The 19,263-nt window shown below is 39.8% G+C and overlaps 2 protein-coding genes across 3 annotated transcripts in view; one reads left to right on the plus strand and one right to left on the minus strand.

Moving 5' to 3' along the window:
- LOC110952305 (importin-13-like) overlaps nucleotides 1–19,263 on the plus strand; it is a 435,553-nt gene that overhangs the window by 346,262 nt on the left and 70,028 nt on the right. The gene's annotated exons all lie outside the window — the stretch shown is intronic.
- LOC127533642 (sterile alpha motif domain-containing protein 3-like) lies at nucleotides 1,563–8,705 on the minus strand. 2 transcript variants are annotated; one of them, XM_051947234.1, is made up of 7 exons: nucleotides 8,436–8,705; nucleotides 7,895–7,937; nucleotides 6,401–6,516; nucleotides 4,212–5,182; nucleotides 3,492–3,650; nucleotides 3,242–3,334; nucleotides 1,563–3,014 (listed from the first exon to the last, which is right to left on the minus strand). In XM_051947234.1, the coding sequence occupies exons 3-7, from the start codon at nucleotides 6,429–6,431 to the stop codon at nucleotides 2,694–2,696; spliced, it is 1,575 nt and encodes a 524-aa protein (XP_051803194.1). In that variant the 5' UTR covers nucleotides 6,432–6,516; nucleotides 7,895–7,937; nucleotides 8,436–8,705; the 3' UTR covers nucleotides 1,563–2,693. The 2 variants fall into 2 exon arrangements, with proteins under 2 accessions (XP_051803194.1, XP_051803195.1); XM_051947235.1 differs by lacking the exon at nucleotides 6,401–6,516.

A 19,263-nucleotide genomic window follows, 5' to 3' on the forward strand; every position in this document is an offset into this window, starting at 1 on the left:
TGTCAAATTAAAACATAAGCTGAGACAACCGTTTGAAATCCTTTCAGAATTTCGATCAACATAATAAACTGTTTTCTGAGTACTGTTGTGCCAGACACGGAGACTTTTCAAAGACATGCACAAACAAACTGTGAAGGCGTCACAGAGTAGGTCTCACCGTGAATACAAATTGTGTTATTTCATGTCTAATTTGCAACAGTGAGTTTGTGAAAGTGGTTTGCGAAAATAAGGACGATGAGGGGCTATGTAGAAGTCCTGGACATTACAACAGAGAGTCTCATGATTTAGGAGACAGCTTCAATGCAGAAGAGAATGCCTCATCAAGGACAACAGAATTCTCATTATGGCAATGAATGCAAATCTAACAAGGGTCATCTGATTTGCCCCACTTAATATAAAGCAACCATCTGCTGCAACCTGGTTTCATCATTACTGCAGCTATGTCATGTCTGGACCTCAGTTTGTCCTTTCTTTAAGTAGAGGGTTTGAGATTGGGGTGTGAAGTCAGCGTACTGTAAGACTGTAAGCAGGCAGCAACTAGAAGTTAAACATTAAACCACAGGTATAAGTAGTTGACTTACTTGTGCTACATTTTGAGAAATTACTTTCTTAACCCAAATTAGCAGACTGGTCTCACTCTAATGACACTTCAGTCAGCGAGTTAGCTTAGCTTAGCTTAGCATGAACACATAGGAAAGTGGAACCATATAGTTTGTCTGTGTGTGTGGGAGCATTAACTTCATGAAGTCCACTGCTCCCTGCCAAGTGACGGGCTGACATGTGAACCCTGAAAAAAGAAAAAAAAAAGAGTGATTTTGACTCCACCCACAGGAAGCCAAAGACGGTGAAAAGACCCCAAACACAGCCACTACTCATCTGATCTGCTTCAAATCCAACGTTGCACTTCCTTGCATCCCCAACCACACATCCATCCATCCATTTTCCCTTATCTGGGGCTGAGTCACGGAGGCAGCAGGCGAAGCAGGTTGTTCCAGACATCCCGCCCCCAGCAATGCTTTCCAGCTCTTCCTGAGGGCTCCCGGGGTGTTCCCAGGCTAGATGAGAGATATATTCCCTCCGCGAGTTCTGGCTCTGCCCCAGGGTCTCCTCACAGGCAGATGCGTTTGGAAAACCTTCAAAGGAAGTATCCCTGGAGGTATCGGAATTAGATGACCAAACTACCTCAAGTGACTGTTTTCGACATGAAGAAGCAGCTTGTTAGAAGCTTGGTTAGGGTTAGATGTTAAAATTACTTGGTTAGGGTTGAAAAAAATGGCATGACAGGGTTTAAAATATGACCCTTTCATTACAGACTTCAAGCATCATCTCCATTTTCTGGGTAACCAGGGTGACGAGTTCCACCCAATCTAAAATGTGATTGGCTCTCAATGTAATTGTAGTTTAAACATACAGGAACACAATTTTGTGGAGACCGGGTTGCAAAAATAGCATATATTCATTTTAACAAAGGTAAAAAACATATTTTTTTAAACCAAAAGGGTCTTTAAAGTAAGTAAAAAAAACCTCAGTTTGATGAATGCTGTTTTTTTATGTTCACTGTAAAATGTAATAAGTTGACTTTACTTAAAAAAAGTCAGGAAACCGATTGCCTCAAAATTCCCAAGTAAAGTAGATAATTCATTTTAAGTTGTTAAAGCTGAAAATAACTGTGTTTAGACAACTCAGATAATGTCAGTAAACCTGAGTGAAGTTAACTAAAAATCATTAGTTAGGTTAACTATAAAATATAAATTCAGACAAGTCATACAGTGCCAGTAAATTTGAGTAAAGTTAACTCAAAATCATTAGATAGTTTCACTATAAAATGTCAATTTTGTCTACTTAAATTCATGAGTTATGTAAATTAAGCAGTACTCGTAAACTATAAGTTAACTTTACAAGTTTAAGCATTCACCTTACTAGCAAAATATCAGGAAACCGATTGCCTTGATATGTTCAAGTAAGATGAACTTAAAGTGATAAGCTATAGAAACAAAGAAAGACAACAGTTTGAATGGAAACAAAGTTTAATAATTTAACTTTTTTGTTCAGAACACACTTTACATACAGGGGTTCTTAAAGTGCAGTCTACAATGGCAACCCACTGAGTAAAGGTGACATGAAATGCATGCTTCCAGTAAAACTTTGAGAATTCCTGCTTAAATATCTCTGTTGACTATAGTGTGAACTACAGATAAACTCAGTAGTCAATTGCAGGGTCTAACATTTATCTTAACATCAATAAAGTGAACAGCAGACATTGCTCAACTGTTTACAATCCACCTATTATTTCAACTGAATGTGCAACTGTAATTCTTATGTTTGAGCCAGCTCCCGCTAAAAACTGCTAAGAGCTTTCTGATTTTAATTCTTAGTGGTTGAGTTTAGAACTGCAGCAGAGCTTGACTTACGAAATATATTAAGTCAGAGAGAACTTGCTCCAGAACCTGGTAATCAATATCACCACGATCATTTCAGCATCAACACAAAAGGAAAAACAAAAGCTAAAAGGAAAGTAGGTGTTCATTTTTCTCCTCATGAACATAAAAAACATTCAGTAGTCTAAAATGGGTGATGAGGTTCCTTCCCACAAAAAAGGCTCAAACAAGAAAAAATATCACTTTTCCAATAAGGGTAAAGGCATCAATGTGACCCAAGATGTCAAGTCACATTCACATCATGATTACATTCACTCATTGCATCAGAAGATTTTTGAGTGATTGTATTTTTGGTTTTAGGGATTTATGTCCAAGTGAGAGAAGCACCCTTTGAATGAAGTCAAAGGTGTACTTCAGTTGTTGAGGGTACTCCAAATTCAGGGCGTAAGTAAGTCCAAAGAGCAAGCACATGGCATGTGGAAGATTTTCAAGGTCATCCATCACAATTCTTCCTTCCAAAATGATTGCGGTACCTGAAGTCTGAAGGTGCAGTGAGTCAAGGGAGAGCTGTTCGTCCTCAGGAACAGTGGTCAGGATTCCAATGGGGGTGTGAGATATGCCTGGGTCATCGCAGTCCTAACAGCAATAGCAGAAATACAGCCACAATTACATATCAGATGTTATCTTGAATTTCTACGGCAGAAAACACAAGACAGCCACTAAAAGTAAGTGATATTCTGATATTAGAGGCTGTGTGGAGGTAAAATAACTTAACCTAAAGCTATCAAAGTAACATAAGGAGAATTAAATAGAGTGGACATCCTGTGGTGTGGAATAAAAATTTAGTAGTATAGACGACTTACAAAGCATGTCATGAAGAAGTCTGTGTTCTCATCTCCAAGGATGACAGGAAGGCCACGGAGGACAGCTGTTCGCTTCGCAGTAACATCTGTACTCTGGGGGGAAAAAAACAAAACAAAAAACAATCATATCAAACACACATCACTTCTGTGGTTAAGGACAATCAATTAATACCTCTGCATACACAATGGGGTTGCATTTTTTGTTCCCCACATGATAAAAAATGAATTTTTTTGTATCCGTGAAACTTACCTCTGGTGTGACTTGTTGCAGATAAGTCTTAAGTTTCTGGCCAACACTTCCCCCCTTGGTCTTGAAGATCTCAAAGAAGCGAGGAGTGTATTTGTCAAGTTCTTTGAAGAATTCTGTATTCAGGTTTTTGCTTGACAAGCGACAGAACTCTGCCAGAATCTAAAGGAAAAGTATGACAAGTTATTATTCAAGATGTAGCCATATTTCACCTACATTAAAGAATAACAAAAAATAGAAATCTGTATCTAATCTTTGGAGGCCAGTACAATACTGTTTCTGCCCATGTGATTAAGTGTTTTGTTACTATATGATGAGACACTTCAGCACTCAGATTTACAGTGATCAATTTCTTAAATCATGAAGTCAACCTCCACTCAAAAACATTTTTCTTAGTGTTCCTATTGAAGTTGAATATTTGGGCTTCACTGTGCAGTTTGACAATGAAAGGTGGATTCTGCATTCAACTGCAGAAAAAAATAGGGATTTCAACGAGAAGTAGTAGATATAATTTTAAGGATTTTATCAAGATAACTTTTGTGGAAAAAAGTAAAGAATTTATGTACATCTTAAAACATGTTTGGAAGGAATCTTTAACATCTTAGGACTACTTTTCACTTGTAGGACATTGAAGCTAATTCCGTAAGTTAATCAAAGATAAGACAAAGAACTAAAAAAAAACAAACAACTAACGCATAAAAGAGAGGAAGAGTGTTCAATTACCTGACACTCTGTAAAGAGTGCTGGCCACCTTTCCATTGTGTCTTTCACTGGAGGCTCCAAGTTCACCAACTCTTGTCTTCTCAAGGCAAAAGTCGAGTCCATGTTTTTGGTTATCAGAGCAGCAGGTGGACGACGTTTCTTCATCTCTTCTACAAGTTCCTTTCGTTTGAACTCCATACTGGTCTCATCTTCACCATCAGGGAAATTGGGTAGAAAATTGATTTCAAACCGTTTGGGTCTTTTGATGCCTCTCTGAGGAGCTTGGCCTTTTCTTTTCCCTTGATTTACAGTCACATCTGTACATCCAGCTCGTCGCAGTTTGGTGCGATAGTTTCCCATTTTGAACTTGATGCTATTTTTCCAGCTGTTGCATCCATTGACAGAGCCTGGTTCAGTGAGGCATGGATGTTTTTGAATCAGTGCAGTTGCAACATCATTGAATTCTTGATCGCAGGGATATGCCTTGAAGCTGTAAATTGCCTCAGCAAGTTTTTCAAGTATCTCATGCTTCATGTCCCTGGATACCTGTAGATACGTCTTGTCTCTCATATACAGAAGATTCCCTTGGCGTAATCTGTACTCGATGTCCACAGGAAAATAAGGAATGTCAAAAGTGTCTGGCCATGGAGAGCGAGTAAGAGATGACCGACTTTCAGGGGAGGAAAAAGAGAGGATCTCGGTGTCATCGGTGCTGGCTGTGCTGGCTATGCTTGATGTGGGGGCTGGAACCAGTGCGATTATCTTTAGGGTGGATTTGTCAGGCAGGTCAGTAATGTCAGTGAGGTTGACGAAGGCATTGTTAAAATCAGGATCCTCATACTGGAGGGAGAATTTGTACAGAAGACCCAGCTTCTCCTCAAGCTGTTCAACAAGTGAGTCAAGTGTCTGTGGTTTCCCAGAGAGTGTAATTTTCCTGATGTCATTGTCATGGACAATTATCCTTAGTTTCATCTCCTTTGTTGGCTGTGATTCTATAGGAAAAAATAAGTTCAGTTACCTCATGACACTTGACATAAAAATCTTCACCATCCAATCAGCACAAAATATAATGTCTAAGGGTAACAAATGTTCTGCCCCTGATTCTGTAGGCTGCCAGAGGAAAAGGGTCATTCAGATCAGAGAGCATGCTGACTGACATCGAGGACACATGACTGCAAAGCTCATAAGAACGCAGATGCTCATTATACCATGATGTCATATGTTTGCACAGAAGCAAAATATCACTGTTAATGACAAGGATGTTGTGAATTTGCCTAAATTCAGGTAGGCATGAACAAGCACCAATAGACACAATCATATCTGGACTGTATTTGATGCCATCAACACTCACAGATGATGCTACAAGGACAGTGTTCTGAGATGCATACCTCTGTTTCAACAAGTTCTGAATATTCTCGGGTAAAGATGAAACTAAAGAAAGTGTCACCTTGTCCATTTGGATGGATGGCTTGAAAAATGAGGAGTCTACATGGTATGCCATCATTCTCTGATGCCGGACAGCCAGAGTTTGTGGGACGTTTTTGAAGTTCTTTGTGTTGTGAATGACTTGTTTGAAGAATTTATGTTTTCCCTCAAAGCGCATTGTCCACATATGTCTGAGCGGCCCATACATCCTTATCAACTGTGGATAATGTTCCACAAAGTGGTGCTTTGGGCGCAATGTGAAGTGAGGGAATACTGTTAAAAGTAAACCTCTGTGCTCTGAGATCTTGGCATCAAGGAAGTCAAGAGAATCTTCTGTTAGTCTGAATGATGCTGACAGTTCTACGATGTCCTTCAAAAGCATTAAAATTTCCCATGTTGGATCATTCTCTGGGACATCAAAACCAATCATGAGTGGAAGAAGTCTTGTGAGTGCCCAGTTTTCATGGCCGTTACCGCCAATTGTACCTCTAGAGGCAAATGTGGCTGGGATAACCTGAGGCTGATCAGTCCTGTCAGTGAATTTGTAAGGAAAATGTTTGATGACTTTGTTCAAGGACTCAAGGGTGATGTACTTCTTGGAGATCAAGTCATTAATGCACAGAGACATCTCAACAGGGATAATACCTTCCAAGAGGTCATGCATTATGTCAGGTGGAAAGCCTTTGACAGTGTGGAAATGTTCAAGATTGTCGCTTAAAACACAAGGGCCTTTCACACCATACTCTTTCACCAGATTTGGATTTTCTAACACTTCAGAAACTTGCCTGTCATGATCCTGCCTGGTTCTGTACTCATATGCTCCTGATCGGACCTCTCTCTGCTGGATGTCACTCCTCTTCACCATGCAAAATCGACAGGGGTGCTGCACTGTGAAACTCTCCTGAAAACCAGCCAAAGAATGAGCACCTAAGTTATCGGCTGACACATAGAGCACAGTTCCTTTCACACACTCGCCTAACTGCTCAACATAGACACCGTGTTTTTCAAGAGTGACCAGATCATGAAGAAGTGGATGAAGGACAGCTGCATAGCCATGCTGTTTGATTGCACTTGCTCTGCACAATATTGCTAGCTGAATAGAGTGGAGACAGGAGCAATGTTTTGAGGGAAGATTGGCAAGAACCCAATAAATACCACACAGTTTGTGTTTTTTTTGGAAGTGCCCAGAGGATTGGCTATCTCAAATTCATCAATGTAAAGGCCAAGTGCAATCCTTAAGGTCTCAGTCTTAAAAAAATCATTCCTGCGATAGTGAGTGCCATCTCTATAAGTGTTAAATCCATCAACGGTGCACTCATGTGTGAGAATTTTATCTAGAACATCAGCTCTGTTTAATAGTTTTTGTAACATTTTCAGAATTGGCACATAAGAGAGTGATTGTAAGTCTTTTTCAAGTTTGTATTCAACTGGCATGACCATAGGAAATTCCCTCTGAAAGTAGGAGGCTCTTTTATTAGCTGTGGACAGTGACTGGCCAGCATCAGTCATTTTCAATAACAGGTTATTCTCTTTGACAGCATTCACAATCTTTCTCACAACTGAATCGTCACTGACACCATGTTCACTGAGAATTTGCTGAATGGCATTATGCAAAAGGGGCTCTGAGAGAAGAACAAGCTGGTTTAGCTGTTGAATTACCTCCTGTACTGCCATGTCAGATACATGCAAGATCGCCTGCAGTTTAAGAAAGAGTGAGGCTAAATTATGCTCCAGTTGATGCTGTAAGTGATCCAAATTTTCAATTTTCGCTTCTTCCTCACTTGAAAAATCCTCAACTTCTTGTACATCTTGTTCCACATCTGGATCTGAATTGTGAGGTGTACTGCTCAAGGCAATGTCAGGTTTCAACCGCTTCTGACTGGGAAGCCGATGCTCTTTACATTTATGAGCATTAAATGTTGAGTAGACGTTGCTCTCAAAAATGCAGCTTTCATATGGACATTTCACAGTTTCCTTATTTTTAAGATGTTGGCGCAAATGGGAAAAAAAAGTCAGTTCTGTGCAGGGTTCTTCAAAATTGCAAAGAGGACAATGGAATATCACAGGGATTTCATCAGCTCCACTCATCTGCCCATCATGTACTTCATGGGAGTGATTTCTTGTTAGATGCACTTTTAGGGCATTAAATGACTTGAATGAACACAGACAATCTGTGTGGAGGCATGGAATTGGACTAGTCCTGGCATAGCTTCCATGTTTTAAGCGGTAGTGTTTGAATAATTGAGCCCTCTTTTCAGAAGAAAACAAGCAGTACTTACACTTCCAATGCATAGCTAGGTTTCAGTCTTCAGAAATGAAAGCCTACAAAAGAAACAACAAAATCAGTCAGTTAAACTGTTACATATGTGACCAGTTTAAAAAGGGACAACAGTAAACTAAAAGCATCTCTACCAAGTTAAAAAGGAGCAATGGACAACGACAAACTCATTCTTTGTTGAAGAGTGACCCTGAAAGATCAGCAGAGTTGCTTTTTCAACCGTTAATAAGCACGCTGAAGCTCCAGTTATCTGTTTGCATCGCGTAACGTTACATGAAGGGTTGGTTGACTTTAGCTTGCAAATGCTAACATTAATCTTTACGTTAACGTTAGCTCACGTTTGATATAAACGCGGCATTGTGAGGACCGACTCGAGCAACAACAAAACGCCACTAAATAAACTTCAGAATTTCGGCTTGAAAGTCCCAGCCACGGCTAAATCAATAACACAAAGTTCACCTCCAAACTTGAACTAACGAATAAATGACATTACAAATAAAAACGACAATGCATTTGCAATCAATAAAACCAGTTAAACTTACCGTGACAATATGCAGGAGTAGTACGTCTCTTCCCGCTTGAGATTTGACCGCCTGATTCAAAACATGGCAACTGCGCATGTGCACTCAACGAGAAATGCCGAATGGTGCCGAAAGCTGCCGAGTTTCTCCAGGTTGAGCAGACGCTTCTTGCTCACTCATACTTCAAAGTATAGGTAACTTGCTGCTGACAAGTTTGTTTACTTGCCTCAGTAGAAAGTTGTCTTTACTAGGTTTAAGTGAGGAGACTCAACAGAGTAAGCTGAAATAAGTTAAGGTCACTTTATATTTTAAGTATGATATACAATTACATTTTACAGTGTTACTGATAAAAGTGAGGTTAATCTCAATGCTGAATTGAGTTTAAAGTGCAGTAGTGAAGCAAAATAAAACATTTCAGAGTCAGAAGGTAAGAATACTGGAGTAAAATGTAAGCCTCTCAGAACTGTACAGCAATAGTAGTAGTAAATGTTTTTCCCTGTGCTGTTTATGATATCTGTTCTCCTACAGAGAGTTTGAACAAGAAGCAAAGAACCATTGGGAGGCTCCTTTTTATCATGTAACAGGGAATCTCCTGGATGAATGGGTCCTTCTACATAAAAAAACTACATCCAGGGAGGGTAAACCTGCTCAGCCTCCAGGAAACCTAAAGCATTTATGCTTACCTCACGTTTTCGGCCAAACACAAATAAAGGATAGATTCTCATATACTCTCTTTTTTTTCCTCCTCACAGGAACTGCTGGCTCAGCACTTTGCGAGGCTGGTTATAGTAGCTGTGTTTGCATGATGGATGGCCTCTTGATCCTGTTCCAGGTAGACGTGTATATTCTGACCGCTCTCAGGAGACGCTGAATATAGCCGAGCAGAAACCCACTCAGATGAAACAGCACACTGGGAGCTGCAGCTGTGAGATGGACAACGTTGTGATGTTGGGCCGGCGCTGTTGTCAGGATTTGAATAACTCCAATAGTTTTTATGTGAGTTTTGCTCTTTCACCAGCAATTTTCCAGCATCAGGAGAATACAAACTTAGCAACTTACACCTCTCTTTAACTCCAGCCTGTTTTACCTTCTTTTCCAGCTCGTGCTGATGAGTTTGGCTGTGATGTTTATTGCTTCCCAGGAGAATAAAAAGCAGACTACAACTATGTCTCACTGCTACCTACATTGCCCTCGCTCGTCTCTAACAATCTCCCCAAAGACGAAACACTTTCACCTCAGAGAGATGATGTAAACTTTGTTCTGTAACTTCAGAAACACCCGAGTAAGCTATGCACTGTTAGGCGGACGCTGCGGGGAAACATCAGACGAAGTTGATTTGACATCAAACAGTCAGATTTTGATGAAGAGTTCCTTAATGAGTGGTGAAAAGAAGAAGAAAATAGCAGGGTCAGACATCATACTGGAGGCTGCGGCTAAAAACAGACGTTTTTGGATCAATACAAGAGATAACAGAATAAAGGGTGGGAAGAAGAAGAGGGGATACAGTTCTGTGTTTCCTGTCCTCCACATGGACCTCCCTCCTTTCAACAATATATTGATCTGACAAAAGAACTCTCTCTCTGTGTGTGTGTGTGTGTGTGTGTGTGTGTGTGTGTGTGTGTGTGTGTGTGTGTGTGTGTGTGTGTGTGTGTGTGTGTGTGTGTGTGTGTGTGTACATGCATGTAAATGGAAACCCCTTTTCAGCCTCATTTGCTCTTTTCTGACACAGAGAAGATAAAATCTAATTCATTCTCATTCTCAATCATTAAGTTAGTCCACTCCCTTATCAGGTTTGGCTTTAAATGATCAGAAAATGTGATCAGTTGACAGAAATTTTTTTGACCCAAAATGTCCAATGACTTCCTCGAGTCTTTCAGGAAGCCTCGGACAAGAATCCATAAGCAGCTTCAGCAAGCTCTTTAACTTTATGCGTCACTATTGTGCAACTCATGGCTGACTTTTGATTTGTAAACACCATTCTGAATCTGAATTTTATCATAATTTCCAAAATAAGATGTTTATAGTTGTTAGGATCTTGCTCTGGCCCCTGCCCTTCTTCCCCCTTTCTTCCTCTTTTTCCTCCTTTCTTGTTTCCTGATCTGTTTCGGTTTTGTCCTGCCTTTTTGGATCCCTGTCTGTCACCTCTCCCTCATGTCTCTCTCTCTCCCTGCCACTCGCCCTCCTGCTCTACCTGCACTCTGCCTGCTGATTACCCCAATGACTGTCAGCTGCAGTAATCAGTAAACTCAGCTCACCTGTCCACAAGCTTTCCCCACTATAAACCCTGCTCATAGACACTGTTCCTCACCAAACCTGCCACCTCTGGACTTCTTTCAGCTCATAGACTCTTCTGCTCTCCTCCCTCCTGGATTCCCCTCTTTTGGACTCTATTGTGCTCCTGTCTTCTCTTGGATTTTCCCCAGTCTGTTTTGCCCCCTTGGTTGTCAGTTTCCCGGTAGTGTTAGTATCTCTCCTTAGCTCTGTTGTGTAAAAGCTGTTCTTGCATTCGTAGTGTTAGCTAGTACAATTTAGTGTAGTTTGGTTTTTGTTCTGCTTCCCCCAGTTCAGCTCTCTGTTTATGTATTAGCTTGGATTTTCATCTAATAAAACCCCTTAAAATATTCACCAATCTATCAGTCTCTCTTTGTCTGCGCCTGGGTTCTCCAGAGCCCCCCGTAACAATGGTTGTTTCAAGACATCCGTTCTGTTGTAGAGATGCAGGGCATTGAAAAATCCTTTGCTTACTCCTGTGTTTAAAAGACTTAATAGAATTCATTAAGAGTTTACACGCTGCATTTACTTTTTTTTTTTTTTTTTTTTTTTTACTATATATTTTTATCCTTCAGTGATTCAAAACTGCATATCGACAGAACCCTTGACTAATACCTTTCATCTATTCAGCTGATATACAGTGCCTTTGAATGGGGGGGGGGATCTCCTTTGAAGATTTATCCTTATGTTATTTTAAAACACAGAATTGTGGTCAATTTAATTCAGGTTTTTTGATAGTAATTGAAAAGTTAAAGACTCTTCCGTGTCAAAGTGAAAACGGGTTTCCACAAACTGTCAATTAATTAAAAATATAAACTCAAGTCAGTGTCCAGTCACAGCATTGATCCTGTGTGGATGGATCTTAATCAGCCTGGCACACCTGGGTACTGCAGGTGTAACTCATTATTCTGAGCTAAAGTATACTGACCAGGATTCATCATTGAAAAGGAGAAAACATCCAATGAGGGGGGGAGACATTTTCTAGGCTCTGCATTACAAGTCGTATCTCTATCACAAGAATCCATCTCTGAGGTCTCTTTCAAGGTTGATATGAAGCTATCACGAAGAAAAAAAATCAATCATTTATCTAAAGTCACTCTCTGAATGCAGCTTTCTGCAGAGGAGATGAGTTCTTTTGCATCGCTCCAAACGATAAGAAGAGATAACTCCTGGCTGCAGGCAAAAGTGCTAATGGATTTAGCACAGTGAGCGGCTTCACAGCGGAGAGCATTTGCATGCTGGGGTGAAATGCAATGTAAGTAGAACTTATTCATACAGTATAAACTCCAAACACCCAGCTAATATCCACATTCTCACTGTCACATAGGTGAGCAGCAAAACAAACCACACCACAGCAGATAAAGTTACATAGAATTTATTCAGTATCAAGATAACCATATTTATAGTCCTGTTATAATGCATTACAGAACTTTAGCCCATATTAAAACAAATTTCTTGAGATAATTATCCAAAAAACTTTTTTATGTTTAATCACATTTTTATGTAATATAAAGTGAAATATCTGCACTAGTTGATCTAAAACTAAATTCACATTAAGGTAACACAATAAAAATGGCTCGATAAATTTATTTTCCTTCACCTTGAGCTCATAATTTCAAGTCTCTATCTTAACATATCTGGAGAGTTTCAGATGGTTAAGGCAGGAAAATTAAAAGGTTGATGCTACAGGTATGGACCCGTAGCATCTGTACTAGAGGTACGACCCGTTAAGGTCACTGAAGAGCTGGCGCCGGTTAACTACTATTTGCTGCACATTACAGGCAGTTTATACGAATGACTTTGACGGCGAACATTGTATAATTTAACCAAAAATACACCGTCTCCTCTCACACTTTAGACATTACAGTTTTTACGCTTTTAGACGCCGTGTCTAAATTGTTTGAAGTCCAGTTCCTATTAATTAGTTTACCGCGTTCAGTGGTGGAAGCGGCTGACGAACTCCATTGCAAATGTTCCCATTTAATTTCGGACGCTAATTTACAAGATAAAGTTAAGGATGTCGAATATGAAACAAACACTCGTGAATGGTGAGGAGCAGCTCTTTAATTCGGCATGAATTTAAAAAAACCCACAAACTCGATTTACTGTGATATTGTGAGATTTGTTTGTGGTTATGTAACTTAGCCATTCAACAGAGTCCGCTAACATTAAAGTGACTGACGTGCAGTGTCTGTGTTGACAGACGTAGAAAATACGTCAGGGTTTTGTTTAGGTTGTTAATATGTAATAGTCTGTCGCTACTTTTGAAAGTAAAAAAATACTTGTAGTTTGCTGGCTGTTAGTTCCGCCATTTGTTTTGTTTGCTGTTTGTGCTTTGTTAGAACAGGGTCACGTGAATAAAAAGTTTTGCTATTTTTAATAGTAGTGCCGATTTCAACCCCCAAATCGCTGTCAGTGGAAAAGTCAGATGATATTTATAAGACATTATGCATGATAGAAAAGAGAACAGCAGATGACTGACATGACAGGCTCCGCACGCAGATTCACCTCGAATCACGGAAGCGCCTTCATCACTCGGATGACCAAGCCGGCTCATTAATATTTATGTCGTCGGATTACCAGCCAATCACAAAGCGCGTTCATCAGCCGGCTCATTAATATTCATGTACGTCTCATTAATATTTATGATAGGTAAAGTGCCGTATCCGTAGGCCACAAGCTACGGGTACGGGTCCGTATCTGTAGACACTACGAAATTAAAAATGCATCTAACTGTGAAGAAAAGCAAATTCCACTAACTTTGTGTAGTTTGTTGGTTGAGCATAATATCTTTAGAAGTTGTCATAACTCAAACACATGAAAAGTATCAAGGTCTATTGTTTTTGTTCAGGGTGAATATTTTTTCCAAGTGTATGACCAACTTCAGTGGTAAATACATCAAAGTGTATTTCGGACACATTTGAAATTATAAAAAGGATTAACGTCCAAATGTTATCAAAATAAATAAGGTTCAGAGTTCCTAATTTTGTACCTGCTTTTATCAAGTTCTGATGTTAGAAGAAATAAAGATCATTTTAATTAATATACAGTAATAAGTGACAGTTAAAATAAATAGGTTTGGATTGATATTGGCAGGTTAATGTTTGGGCACAAAATCTTTATTTTTCTTTTTCCACTGTACTGTAAGACTGAACAGGTAGCTTCATGTTTAACTTATTACACTAAAGGCTAAACAAGCAAAGTGCAAAAAGCAAAAAATTACACAAATGTTTTATCATTTGACCAATTTTAAAGTTTGTTACATTTTGTTCCTGAAGTCCCCCCTGAATCCAGCTTTCTGCCTTAGATCTGAGAACCTGCAGAAAAACATTTTGAGCAAAACATACTGAAAGTTTGATCTGATCTTATTGGATTTCAGAATCCCATTGTTTCTGTTGAATAATCCATTTTCAAGATTTGCTCCAAACCAGCTGGGCACGCCTGGTGTCCAAAATCTAATGTAATATTTAGTTTGGACTTAGTGATCCCAGAAATTGTCTGTTTGGATTAAACCTCTAAATTTCTCCTGACAAGAGTCCAAAAAAAGTTGCAGAAATAAGACAACTTTGCAGTTACTAAACCTGAAAGCAAAACTTCTCATCTTTACTCCAACATGAGCTAAACCTACTGTATAACTGTCAGTCTGTGTCTCTCTGTCTATGATGTGCTGCAGCGATCATATCAAAGCCATCTGTAATTTAAATGCTCACACCGGTAGCTATTGTGTGAGGCCTGCCAGCTAAATGTAGGAGTAGAGCCGAGTGGTTTCTTTGTGTTGTGTCAGATTCGAGTGCTCTCAGAAGTGCTCTCCAGCTGTGTTCAGCACCGGCACTCTATTTATAAAAAGTGCATTGAGGCGTAGGAGGAGAGCACTATGTTGTGTCAATATTTCAGATGGCATAAACTGCCGTGATGTGTTACTCAAGTGAGTGGAGAGGAGATGCCTGTGTGTGTCTGGCTACACACAAAGACACACAGATGCACACACTCGCACAGTGGCCTGGCCTATAATCGTCCCTATTTAAAATGCTAATTTCCTCTCTCCCGCAGGTGCCTAACTGTGTTTGAAACTAAATTGCTCGTCATAGCAGGTCAATCTGAGCCTAATGAATTCATCCGTTCTCCCATTACACTTATTGTTGCTGATTGGCGGACGACAGGTGTGCTAAGTACTCGAGGGTTTGAAAGCAAAGCCTGCAGCCTCTTCTTACTTTTCCTTGCTGTGCGCAGATGAAGTTCCACATCAGCCTGTGAATATTTCAGTGTCTGGCTTAGATGAGTCTTGACCTGTGTCCATCTCTGTTACAGGGGATATTTTTACTTGGTGACGCTTGCTGACACTAAAACACGTCAGCCAGTTTCTGACATTAACATCAAACACTAAACAGGAGCAGCACTTAGCTCGTTTAAGAGGGATTTATAGCAAAGGTTACTCTCTGCACGTGCAAGAAATATCGACTTAACAAAACTGGATAATGGCCACACGGTGCAGAGGCGACACTGCTGCAGGATGGAGGTGATTTACATAAAAATACATCAACATGCACAGAGACGCATAGAATGTGCCTGTAGTGTGTGTTTCAGCCTGCAGCACATTAATGCAAAACACTGGATTAAGCATGAAGGTGTAGATACATGTATCTATATACCAGCTAATGCTTCAGGCCAATAATTTTGTGCTGCATCATGGGTTTACTTAATGAATTACACTCTGTTCTTTTGCAGGAGTTTTCTCTCTGACACAATAATGCAAGCAGGAAGTGTGCAAAGTCGACAAACTACATTTTAAGGCGAGAAAAATGTCCTCTCTGTTCATCCAAATTGTGCTTTTACTCTGTCTTGGTGAAATAACCAGAAAAGTCGAAGTGAGCACAACAACATTGCCTCTCTGGGGGGAAGGAGAGAGGTGAGGAGGGAGAGATAACAGAGGTGAGGGGAGGTAAGAGGTTGCAGGAGGACATCAAGCAGAAAGGTGGCCACCCAAAGGATAAACCGTGTGTGCAGGATCATAAAATAGAAGGAAATAAATAGAAATAAATCATGACTGAAGGATGCAAATGTTGCTCCTTGCAGGTTCTTGCAGAGAGGGGTGCAGTAAAGAGCAAATCTCATGCATGTGGCAGGTTTAGAGTTCATCAGCAGTTGTGATGTAGTACTTAATGCACGACTATAAATTAGCTCATATGTGAGCGTTTACAGCAGCAGCACATTAGTAGGAAGGAGGAAGGAATGTTTTTTTTTTTTTTTTTAAAAAGCCCTCGCCTCCCTCTGTAGTCCATTAAAGTGTGCTGTAGTGTTTTCCTCACATTAGGCAAATAATCAATCTGCATTTGTATTTAATTCACTTGCATGTGAAGCATCACTGCACTTTTCATACACAGTGGTACATTTTCCTGTAAAATATTGGCAACCACAATTTTTTAAATCATTTTTTACAGTGTTGCTATTGTAATTTGTTTAAACAGTAATTGCAATTTAACTACAGTAAAATGTATTGCTGCAATTTATTGTATTTTTTTACAGTGTTAGTTTTAATTTACTTCAACTGTTACTTCATGCATAATAGCTCACTCAGTCCTTGTCATTTCTGACCATCCCTGAAAATTTCATCCAAATCTCTTTGTTTGTTTCTGAGTAATGTTGCAAAATGACAGACAGACAAACCAACGCAGATCATCACATTACTCTGCCACATTCCTTTGTGGAGTAACTATGTTTTTATTAGTGTATAATTACCAAGCATTGTTGTGTTTTGGTTACTTTTGAATGTGCCTTTTAGATCTGCAAAATCCTCTTTCACTGTCTGCCATGTCGCACCACTCTTTAGTTCATTTCTATCGAGCAGACAAAAAATTATGGCCAGATTTAGCTGCCAAAAACCGCAGTTCCTCAATTGTCCACTTGAGGCTGATTTCAAAAGTGAGTCCGTCTCCATAGATCCTGATGCTAAAATGCCAAACTTTACAACAAAGCAAACATGTTTACAGCCTGATACAAACAACAGCTATGGTGTCTATATTAAGGCTTAAAGTTACACATAATAATGGGAGTCATGACTGTTGGAGGGTTTGTTCATCTTCATATTCACTCAGTGACATCTACAGGACCCCACAGTGGACAACACAGTGGCTTTAGCTGTCGTGCTCATTTCTCCCACATATTTAGAAGGTTAGACTGAGGTGAGGATTATTCAGCTGGTTGTAATCCGCTGCACATCTCTAATAACACTGCACCTCTAAAAGGTTAGCTGAATGGTTGCATGTTGGGAAATCTGCTTATCCGCTTTCTTGCAGAGAGTTAGATGAAAAGATCAATACCACTCTTATGTGGGACTGGTAAATAAAAAGCTTCAGCCAGTAAGCTTCTGCAAACAGGACAAACAGCTACAGATTAAACAAATGACATGTTAATTAGTAAGCCTTAGGTTTTGGTGGGTGGACATCAGGCTGTTTTTCCACCAGAGGAGCTTGCAGGTCATTTTGGAGCGCCTCAAACAGTTGTGCATGTTCTGATTGCAAGCACTGCCTTTGTAGAACTATTTTCTAGGCAATTTTTAGGGCACAAAAAGTACTTTCTCCATGGGAGGTACATTTGTGCAACCCCGACAAAACTGCTGTGCTCATGCTGAAGGTGATTGGACAATATTGGATCAGAGAAGTTCTGATTAGCTAAACTTGAGGTGACAACAAATACTATCCTTATGCCTTACAATGGCCTGATTGAGTTGCTCTCTTCTGTTAAATGCTGCTATCTTCAATGTAAAATTCATCATTTCAGCCAACACAACAAGTCCCAGTTCTAATTCCTTCATGCTTGTAGCGGAGATACATCCATTAACGACTAAATGTTGTTTTGTTACATTTTCAGTTAATGCTGTGGATGAAGTGGTTGGATTCTACTGCAATAGAAACAAAACGACTGAACGAGTCAACTTTGGGGCTGTTCATTTAAAAAGTTGTGCCATTTTGTTACCTCTAGACTGCTCAGTTATAAAAAAAATAAAAAAATTTTGGCATTGTGTCACCTTTGGCGCAAATGGGTTGATTCATTTTTCCATCTTAGGAACGTCTTTCTTTGTTAAAGCTGCAGTTGGTAAAAATTTGAAAAAGAAAGAAAAAGCCAGAATTTGAAAATATACAGCTCCTTTGCTGTGAGAAAAGCACATACTTCAAATACACAAAGATGGTCTGACTAAAGTCACTCAAGCGCATTGGGATTGGCTGGAAAAACCCTGTGATTGTCTAAAATCTCCCAGCACAGTCTATATTTCCTAAAACCTGAACTTGGAGACAAGATGAAATGCAAAATCTAGTTTCCTCTCAAACCACTTAAATTACAACATGCTGAAAGGTTAGTATAGATTTTTTCTTTCTAATTATTCCCAAAAAATGCTGCCCACCTTAGCTTTAATGAGCAGGAAGTCCTTCCCTGTAATGAAAACGCAGATTTTGGCCTCACACAAATGCCACCATCTTCTGGATAGAGATGCATTTGATGTTTCCAGACTCCATGCTAAGCTAAGAAAGGCTGCACGCTCTTATGATATGATATTAAAGTGGTCAGTTTTCTGGCCTAAAACTCAAAAACAAATCCAAAAATTGTATTTCCCAAAACAATCAGCTATTTCTAATTTCACATCCCTCCACCTGCAAATGCAATGTCTAATCCATAAGCAATAAAAGCATCTAATGTCAATCTGTAATTTCAGGTGACTCTCAGGTTTTGCTGCTACAGACCTGATGATCTAACATCAGAATGCTGATATTACTGAGTCACTTTGTGAGCTGCATTTGTGCTGCTGTTTCACTGTATTTTCCCAAACTGAACTCCCACAACTGAACCACAAGGTGCTGTACGGACGTGAACTTTCGGCAGACACATCTGAGTCCTTTATGTCATAAAGGATAACCGTCCTCTGCAGTTTCCTGCAGTTCTCCTGTGTGTTTTAAAAGGGTTAAATATATCACGTACTCAGGGGAATGAAGTTAATCTAAAATGGTGGATTATGTAAGGGGAACCTCAGCTCGGGCTAATCCTCCTCTCCTGTGTGGCTCTTTGCAGGAGAGTCAGGAGTCTGGAGTCAGGTGGATGTTGTTGTAGCCTCTTTGGTCACGATTTTCCTTCAACACTCTGCTTCATGTTTATATTTAATTACCTCAAAGAATTATTCCAGCACACATATGTGGACATCACAGTAGCTTGGAGGTCGCTAGCAGCATTTTTCACCACATGAACAACCATGAACATTTGCCCTGCTGCTGCTTTTCATGCATTTTTCTGTTTGCACGAGGACTCGAGCGTCCAAACTCGTGTCTTTCTGACAAACTGAATGCGCTCAGTGCACATTCGTGGGGACACAGAGAGGAAAACAAGAGATACAAAAGAGAGGATTGTGAAGGAATGGATCTGATTTTCTGCTTCCTGGATATATCTGATGGTTTAATTAACACATGTGTTAAGTGTTTGTGGGTGCCGCAGAGAGGGAGGATTTCTAGTTTTAGCGCCTGGCCGAGCCTGATAATGAGATAATTGGACAGTCCTCTACTTGCCCGCTCTCGCTCCCTCTTTCTTTCTCCCC

This window comes from Acanthochromis polyacanthus, chromosome 4 (assembly GCF_021347895.1).
Source record: "Acanthochromis polyacanthus isolate Apoly-LR-REF ecotype Palm Island chromosome 4, KAUST_Apoly_ChrSc, whole genome shotgun sequence".
NCBI classification, from domain to species: Eukaryota; Metazoa; Chordata; class Actinopteri; family Pomacentridae; genus Acanthochromis; species Acanthochromis polyacanthus.

What these genes read in the sequence shown, in the direction of transcription:
- LOC127533642 (XM_051947234.1), bottom strand. Translation starts at nt 6,431, where the DNA reads ATGAGTACAGAACCAGGCAGGATCATGACAG. An exon ending in ACCAGGCAGGATCATGACAG is followed by an intron (nt 5,183 to 6,400) that starts GCAAGTTTCTGA and finishes TTTTTCCTATAG; the next exon opens with AATCACAGCCAACAAAGGAG. An exon ending in TGCAACAAGTCACACCAGAG is followed by an intron (nt 3,335 to 3,491) that starts GTAAGTTTCACG and finishes TTTTCCCCCCAG; the next exon opens with AGTACAGATGTTACTGCGAA.